This window comes from Saprolegnia parasitica (genome assembly GCF_000151545.1).
Source record: "Saprolegnia parasitica CBS 223.65 unplaced genomic scaffold supercont2.40, whole genome shotgun sequence".
Classification (NCBI taxonomy): Eukaryota; Oomycota; class Saprolegniomycetes; order Saprolegniales; family Saprolegniaceae; genus Saprolegnia; species Saprolegnia parasitica.
Window position 1 is genome coordinate 148,667 of NW_012156434.1, and position 8,123 is coordinate 156,789.

The 8,123-nt window shown below is 56.6% G+C and overlaps 4 protein-coding genes across 4 annotated transcripts in view; 1 reads left to right on the top strand and 3 right to left on the bottom strand.

Annotated features, from left to right (window-relative positions):
• Positions 1–6: 6 nt before the first annotated feature.
• SPRG_08800 (hypothetical protein) lies at positions 7–4,667 on the bottom strand (the record flags this gene model as incomplete). The annotated part of the gene is made up of 24 exons (XM_012348030.1): positions 4,582–4,667; positions 4,419–4,534; positions 4,167–4,371; positions 3,999–4,124; positions 3,896–3,946; positions 3,672–3,854; positions 3,515–3,616; positions 3,003–3,457; positions 2,832–2,955; positions 2,629–2,785; positions 2,336–2,580; positions 2,083–2,287; positions 1,934–2,031; positions 1,749–1,883; positions 1,612–1,704; positions 1,297–1,562; positions 1,143–1,247; positions 1,024–1,093; positions 857–979; positions 663–811; positions 536–616; positions 394–490; positions 177–347; positions 7–129 (listed from the first exon to the last, which is right to left on the bottom strand). Exons 1-24 carry the CDS (start codon positions 4,642–4,644, stop codon positions 7–9), a joined length of 3,543 nt encoding a protein of 1,180 aa, XP_012203420.1. The 5' UTR covers positions 4,645–4,667.
• Positions 4,668–5,891: 1,224 nt separating this feature from the next.
• SPRG_08801 (hypothetical protein) lies at positions 5,892–6,630 on the bottom strand (the record flags this gene model as incomplete). Its single annotated transcript, XM_012348031.1, has 5 exons — positions 6,613–6,630; positions 6,434–6,570; positions 6,289–6,384; positions 6,012–6,237; positions 5,892–5,965 (listed from the first exon to the last, which is right to left on the bottom strand). The coding sequence occupies exons 3-5, from the start codon at positions 6,319–6,321 to the stop codon at positions 5,892–5,894; spliced, it is 333 nt and encodes a 110-aa protein (XP_012203421.1). The 5' UTR covers positions 6,322–6,384; positions 6,434–6,570; positions 6,613–6,630.
• A 312-nt stretch (positions 6,631–6,942) lies between these two features.
• Positions 6,943–7,597, bottom strand: SPRG_08802 (hypothetical protein; the record flags this gene model as incomplete). Its single annotated transcript, XM_012348032.1, has 2 exons — positions 6,943–7,335; positions 7,376–7,597. The coding sequence occupies 2 exons, from the start codon at positions 7,595–7,597 to the stop codon at positions 6,943–6,945; spliced, it is 615 nt and encodes a 204-aa protein (XP_012203422.1).
• Positions 7,598–7,764: 167 nt separating this feature from the next.
• Positions 7,765–8,123, top strand: part of SPRG_20700 (hypothetical protein) — a gene marked incomplete at both ends in the record, with an annotated part of 2,522 nt that continues 2,163 nt past the window's right edge. Inside the window, 3 exons of the mRNA XM_012348101.1 lie at positions 7,765–7,827; positions 7,875–7,990; positions 8,038–8,086. Of these exons, the coding sequence (XP_012203491.1) occupies positions 7,765–7,827; positions 7,875–7,990; positions 8,038–8,086 (228 nt within the window). The remainder of the gene's footprint in view (positions 7,828–7,874; positions 7,991–8,037; positions 8,087–8,123) is intronic.

Consider the following 8,123-nt stretch of genomic DNA (forward strand, 5'->3'; position numbering starts at 1 on the left):
GCTTGCTTAGAGCTTGGCGAGGCCCGGGATCTCGGCGAGGAGGTCCGCAATGTCCATCGACTTGGGACCGCCCAATGGCACCTTGCGGAAGGTCGCGAGGCGCCGCGCAAGCACGTCGAGTTCCTTGCCCTAGTCCCAATCAGTACCTGCACAGAATTGTCGATATGCATATGTACGTCGTGGTAACGCTGCGTGAGAAGGACGAGGGTCCGCGGCGTGGCCCCGCGGGTCTTGGCGGGCTCTTGGACCATGTGCACGACGCTCCAACGCTCGAGGATCGCGAGTGCGTTCTGGAGCGTCTCGAGCGAGCACGACTCGTAATGCGCGATGATGCGCTCGTGGTACATCTACACGCAGTCACGTCACCCTCGCAAACCACGCGTCGCGTGCTACCGTCTCGGCGAGCCACTGCATGCGGCGAACGAGGTCGCTCGGCGTCATACCGTCGCCCGACTTGAGCACGAACAAACTCGTGACCGCGACCCAGTAGCTAGGACGCGCTGGTGACGAGACCTGTCGTCGTTATCGATATCACCTGTCGATGAAGGGCCAAATCGCCGCACACAAGAGCGTTTGAATCGACTGGCTCGTCGGCGTTAGCGTCATCGTGCCGGCCCTACAGTGCACTTGCGGCCCCGAAAACATCTGCGACAAGTACGTACGTTGACGCAAAGATGCCGCGCTCTTCCATGCGTGCAAGTGTCTTTTTGAGGACAGCCCGGCCGTCCGCGTAGTACTTGGAGACAAACTCGATCGAGAGCATTTCGTGCACGAAGACAGCACTGTCGAGCAACGCTTTGGTGGGCACACCCTACACATCGTGCGGCACTTGTTTTGCAAGCGCGGGTGGACATACCTCGCTGCTGGCGTTGGCGGCGAGCGCTTGGTAGGCGCAGGCCAGAACGCCTTCTTCGTTGAACCAGTGGAGCACCTTGTTGCGGTAGTAGCCGAGCCCAATCATGTTCTGGTACTGGTCGCGCTACACAGAAATAGAAGAACGCGTCGATCGTCGATCGATCGTACGTTGGTGATGGCGGGTTCGACGAGGTCCTTTCGGCGCCAAACGACAAACTCTTCCAACAGCGCCAGCGCCCTACGCGCCAGAAAGTCAAAGTTGTCGCCAAAGCGCTACTAGGTCGCACCGCTCGACAATGGCGACGCGGCTGCGACCTTGGCAGCTCAGCACTCTGCCGCCACGCTGCACGATCTGCGACCGGAGCCAATCGGTTTGGCCCACGAGCTGCTCTCTAAGTATCCCATATATGTGAGTCGCGTGCGCAAGACCTGTGCGTCTACTTGGAGATGCCGTTGCGGAAGAGGAGGAGGATCGTCGCGACGAGGTGCGTCGGCGTGCACGTGGCCTTTTGCACGAGCGACTCGGTCACTGCGTATGCAAGGTCCGTCACGAGCGAAATCGGCTCGTTCGTCACCGGGTCACGGACGTCGGCCTTGGCGTGGGCGGCGACAAACTCCTTGACGTGGATCGCGGGCGCAAACTGCACCGAGATCGACCCAAAGTCCTTGCGCAAGACATGCGCCGACTTGAGGAGCGCGCCGAGCGACTACGGCGTCGGGGTGCATCGACGCCACCAACGCGCGAAACGAGAGTACCTCTTTGATCTTGCCTTCGCCGAGCATCTCCTTTTGGTGCACGCCAAGCTCAACGGGCTTGTCATAGTCGATGGTGACGGGCACAATATGAATCTACAGCAACGGATCAATAAATGCCACTGGATGGAGCCACGAACGTTCTTGACGCGGCCCGATTCAAAGCTCTTGACGATCGTCGAGAGCATGCCAAACTGCGGGCGCAGCTGCTTTCCGCTGCGGCTACGCGTGCCCTCGAGGAAGAACTCGACCGTGTGGCCCTTCCCGAGCAAGTACTAAGCAACCATCAATAATGGTGACGACGACATTTCTTGCGTGGTGCTACCTGCGTATACTCGGTAAAGATGGCCGAGTACAATGGGTCGTTCTTGAAGGACCGGCGGATGAAAAACGCGCCGCCCTTGCGCAGCAGGTCCGAGATCGCTCTAGACAGAGCGCATCAACGACGACGGCGAGATGCGCGTCCGTGCATACCCCATATTGAGAAAGTCTTCGCCCGCGAGCACAAACGGAATCGGGATGTTGTACGCAAAGAGAGGTACGTCATCATGAGAAAGTCCATGTACGACCGGTGCGTCGGGATGAGCACGAGCGGACCTTCGCGGGCCTTGACGAGGTTGCGGATCGCTTCGAGGCCGGCTTCGTCGACCACGATCTTGTCGTACATGTGACGCCACACCTGGGAGCAGTGTGAGATTGCAACGCAAACATACATACGGAGAAAGACCTTGCGGAGGAGCCAGCCCGCCTTGCGCGCAGCCGAATAGTCAATGTTGGACGCCATGCGGTTGAGGATCGAGAGCGCCTCGGCCTCGATCTCGCGCCGAGAAAGCTTCGGATTGGCTGCCGCTTTGGCCGCGATGGCCTCGCGCACGGAAGGCGACTCGAGGATCAAATTGCGAATGGACGCGATCGAGTCGGCGGGTACACGCGGCACGTGGCTCGCCTCGTGATGCATGCCCTCGCGCCAGCCTGCGCTCACATGAGTCAAGACAGCCGCAGTTTTCCATGCGGTTGTACCCGTGAGGCCCATGAAGCGGCCCCAGATGCCGGACTTGGTGTAGCCTGGCTTGCGGCTGGACGTGAACGCCCACGAGACGTCAGGCAAAAGACCCGGGAACGAGATCGCGTGGTGGTCCGGGTCCCACTCGAGAATGCGATCCGTGTTGAGCGCCATCTAGCAAAGAGTCATGGTGCGTGGTGGGGTAGTTGGAGACACAAACCTCCGTGTGCTGCGTGCCCTCAATGTCGACGTCGACAATGTCTTCGTGGAGAATCCACTTCTTGAGGCCAACACAGTAGTTGAAGAGGTACCGTTCCCAGACGATCTCTCGCGGGTTTACAAACCTAGCTCCGAGCTGCAGACAATGTATCCAAGAGGCTTGTAGCAATACCAGGCATCGGTTGCGAAATCAGGCATGGAAGCAAAGCGTAGGAGGTTGTCGGATGAGAAGACCCACTGGTTCTCGGTGAAAGGCTTGAAGAGCTCGACAAGCTGCCGCGCCCGCCACGTGAGCGTCCAGAGCCGCGACGCCTGCTTCATGTGGTGCGGGTTGCCCGATGCGTTGGCGACCGTCGAATACACAGACGACGGCAGCGCATACTTGAAGAACCAATGCAACTGGAAAAGTTGGTGGCTTGAATGCATTGAGAACTTGTACGGGGCGAGCGCTTTCTCCGGTGGGTTCTGCTCAAAGTACGCACTCAGAGTACCGATTGGCACGCGCCAGCGTAGCTGATTTCCCCGCGGGTCCGATGTACCCGAGTGCACGACGAGCGGCGGCGCACTGGCGGGTTGTTTCGAGCGCGCAAAGCCGCTGACGAGGATGCCATTGACGACAAAATCGACCTGGTTTGAAGTCGTGAGCTTGTGGCAGAAGTTTGATATACAGTGTAGCGGTTGTACCGGAACGATGTCGGCGACGCTACGCGGGTTGCCCGGGAGGATCGTGAGAATGCCCATGCCTGCGGCCAAGAAGATGGCGCCAGCAGCGGCAATCTGGTCGACCTAGACAGAGAGCGTCAACACCAACAAAGAGTAATGGTATCGTCAAAGTGAGTACCCAGCCTGGCACGGGCTCCTTCCACGCCGCGCCGACGATCGTGGGACGGAAGATGACGACGGGAAGGTGCGCGCGGTGCTTCATGATCATGTGCTCGGCCATTGACTTGGTGAGCGTGTACGTGTTGGGGTACGTTCCGATCAAGTTGAGGTGCAACTTTTCAATCTCGGTGGGCGACGCAGCCTACGTGGGATTGCAGTTGACGGCGATGCCATGTTGCGTACGCTCGTGACGGCCGCAATCGCTGCCTCCGGGTCGAAATCCAGCGGGTAGAGCTAAGAAGCACCGTGTTTGTGAAGAAGCAAGGGACGGAGAAAGAATCGGCACCTTTTCCTCGAGCGTGCAGTTGCGCTGGTTGCTGTTGACATACGCGGTCGACACGTGGACGTACGACACGACGTTCTTCATGCGCTTGCCAAAGTTGAGCATGTACATGGCGCCCAGGCAGTTCATCTAGTGGAGAGGTAACGTCACATCTGAGATCTGTCGAGATACCTCGACAGCCACGTCGAGTGGTTCGTTGAAGCTGACGCTGGCGGCCGAGTGCACGACGACGTTGACCTTCTCGATCAAGAGTGCCGCATCTTCTGGCGACATGCCCAAACTGGCCGAGTTGATGTCGCCGGCAATGCCATGCAGCTTGGAGCGCACGAACGTGTCAAAGTCGCTGCGCTCGGACCGGAGGCGGTTGAAAATGGCGCTAGAAACACGCGTGAGAGATGCGACATCGCTGACCGTAGCACGCACCTGCTAATGACGTCCGACTCGAGGCGGTCGGCGGCGGACCGGCCTTTCTTCGGGCGCACGAGCACGTAGATCTTGTCAATGTCGGGCGTACAGCGCAGGAGCTTTTCGATGACGACCTGCATGGCACGTGTGAGGCCAATGCTCCGTTGTCATGCATTCGTACCTTGCCGATGAAGCCTGTGCCTCCCGTGAGGAAGAGTCCTTTGCCAGCGTAGAAGTCCTCCATGCTTCCAGTCGCCACAATGGAAAATGCAAACTTGAGACGATTACGTCGCGCTGTCGATTTCGAAAGGATGACGCATTCAACCGGATGCGTAGCGGATTTATGTTACACTTCAGACAAATATCTACATTTTATTTTTAATATTTCAATAGGGTTAATAATCGCCTGTGGGCTGGTGTTACGAGGAGGTTCCTATGGATCATGGATAGGTTGCCTTGCACTTTGCTGTAGGAATGGCGCATCTTGTGTTGATAGCTATTCAAACTAAATCTGAGTAGCATCACCACCAGCAACCAAGGGTATTATATACCCTTTAAGCAACGAAACTGTGCAGCGTCGATTGCAAAATGGGGCGTGAAGCTCCATACCAGAGGGCCTTTGTGCACATGATCAATAGAGAATAACCTTGACGTTACTGCAATCCCTGCATGGGGACAAACCACAGCTGCACGTACTCGCAGGATATGTAAACTCGTTGACGAGAGTGAAGAGGCGAGGAAACTAGTAACGTTATTAGAAGCTGCTGACGCAGAGGAGTGAAGAAACAATTAAGTGGTCGAATGCCAAGCAAAATGTGCGAGGACCAGTCGCGGGTTTATTCGGCCTACGGGCAGATATGCCCGTGGTGGGGGTGAAACCAAACAAACCATATAGGGCTAACCGTCTACAAATTGTAGAGGCAAGCCGACAATCCAAACCGGTCATACTAACCTGTTATCTGTGTCAGCGGACTCAGCTTCCTCAGGTCCGAGGGTGTGGGGAAAACGTCATCGCCGGGAACGTGAGTTCACTCGACGACGCATGGGAAACCCACATGCCGAGGCACAAATGATGGTGCAGCGAGGGCCAAGGTGGATAGCGGATTACACCAAGAAGCTCAATTCTTGACGACGAGGGAGGTCTACACGCAAAAGTTGGCGCACCGAGCCACCCCGCATTGTCGAGGCCAGGAGAAATCAAGCATCTTGTCTGCCCAAGCGAGTTGTGCAAGTGTGTCATGCGTTGGGTGCTTGCATTCCATACTAATGGTAGTAGCCAACGCTGGGTGTGACCGACGCCAATGCACCCCAAGTCCACCTACCGGTACTAGTAGCGCCTGGACCTAGTACCGTATATACCTCGAGCAATTCGCAACATTTTACAGGGGTCTTTGGTTTGGATGCAATCAACGATTGTAGTGATGGGACAACTCGGTCGCCAAGTCGGCGTAGCGTTTCTAGTCAATTTTTTAGACGTCCCTATCATAGAAATCAAAAGTCGAGACGTACTTGGAGGTGTGCAAGCTCCGAGTTGAGCTGGTTGGACGAAAAGACGTTGCTCTCATCTAGTACGGTGGTAATGCGCTACGTGATAATGGGAAAGAGACATACCAACGCGTAGACCGCGCAACTCATCTTGCGTGAGCTTGGCCCCAAAGCAAAGACTCTCGAGCTTCACGATGTGTCGCTTGAGTGTCGCGACATCGCGCGAGAAGCCTTCCATCTCCATATTGCGCCTGTTCTCGAGGCCCTTGTAGCGGCCACGAAGCGTCGTTAACCGCGATTGAAGGCTATGGATCCGCGCGCCATACGTCTCTTGGACGGCTGCGTATTGCTCCTACACCATTGTACCGCTGCAGAAACCCACAGGGTGATGGCTGCCGCGTACTTTAAGGATATGGATATCGCGCTCGCGGGCCATGGCTTGTTTCCGGAACTCCTCGGCATTTTGGTTGCCTTCTTCCCGCACGGATGCGCGAATGGCCTGTACGAGCAAGTTTGTAGCGTCCTCGGTTGGGGCATGTATAGCGCACCTGAGTCTCTTGCTGGGCTTGAGTGTGTACCAATTCCTTCTCCTTCTCGATCCGGGTCTGCACTTGGTGCAAATGCACAATTTCTTCTTGCGCCTGACGTGCGGCGTCTTGAGCATTGTGTCGAGCAACCAAGTAGTCTGGTGCAACTCAGCTGCCTTGCGACACATTGAGTTATGTACCTTTGGTTGCCTTGATCAAAAGCCGCTTCGTCTTTTCGAGCTCGGCGCTATTTGACTCGAGCTGTTTTGTGTGCTCGTCGCGCTCTTTTTAAGCTCTGCGTTGACGAGCGCCAAGTCGTTGAGCAGAGCCTGCGTCGACTTCATTGACTGTTAAATCGTGGGGTGCCGCACCTGAATGCGCTGGCTTGATAACGCCTTGTGATCGTCGAGCTCTTTTGTGAGCAGTTGTACTCGCTGCAAAAGCGTATCTGCTTGCTCGCTTGGCAAATAAACCGTTCGGATCACGCGACTCTAGAGTGCTATGATAAGCGGTGTCACATACCTTGTCACCTACCTTGGGTTGGGTTGGCTCGGGGGTGCATGCGTCTGCTTGGTGCGCTGTGTGAGCTGATAGCACTTGGAAGACATGTTCCTGATTCCGCGACGTCCTGCCGCTTCTGCGGTGAGGCTGACGTTGGACCGCATCGACAGGGGCGAGATGGCGTCAACTGAGTACTCGTCCTGCACGGGGTACCGCGTCGTATGGCCCGGGCGACAATCCTTGTAAAAGGTCACTTCTTCAGCAATGGGTTGCGTAAGGCTAAGTAGATGCTGGATGCGCTTCCGGTCTTCGGCTTCTTGGATCTTAAGCGCTGCTTTGTCGCTTTCGAGGGTTGCGATTCTCTCCCGCGCGCCCTGAGCCTCGTCCCGTACGCGCGTGAGCTCCTCCCTGAGCTCGGATATCTATGGCAGCATGGTCGAGCGTCTGTAGCGGAGAGGATACCTCTTGCTTGTGCATCTTGTTTTGCCAATCCACCGCATGGCGAGCTTCGCGGGACGCTTCGAGATCACGGAAGCGATCCATCATCTCCTTACGCTCAGCCTGGAAGGCGTCGCAGCGCGAGCGGTAGAAGGCGAGCAGGCTGCCTTCTGCGTTGCCGTCCAATCCAACGAGCGGCTTTGGCCCTTGGTCGTAGCCCATGAGGAGCTCCGCGTCCTCGTCCATCTCGAAGATCCCAAAAATCTTTTGTCTGCGATTTCAATCGGATATGTATCCGGATACACGAATTACATTTCGGACTTGTCCGAAATCAAGCGCCGATTATGATGCATCAACCGTTCGTAATCGGGACATGCTCTGGGTTTGCATTTTCCATTGTGGCGACTGGAAGCATGGAGGACTTCTACGCTGGCAAAGGACTCTTCCTCACGGGAGGCACAGGCTTCATCGGCAAGGTACGAATGCATGACAACGGAGCATTGGCCTCACACGTGCCATGCAGGTCGTCATCGAAAAGCTCCTGCGCTGTACGCCCGACATTGACAAGATCTACGTGCTCGTGCGCCCGAAGAAAGGCCGGTCCGCCGCCGACCGCCTCGAGTCGGACGTCATTAGCAGGTGCGTGCTACGGTCAGCGATGTCGCATCTCTCACGCGTGTTTCTAGCGCCATTTTCAACCGCCTCCGGTCCGAGCGCAGCGACTTTGACACGTTCGTGCGCTCCAAGCTGCATGGCATTGCCGGCGACATCA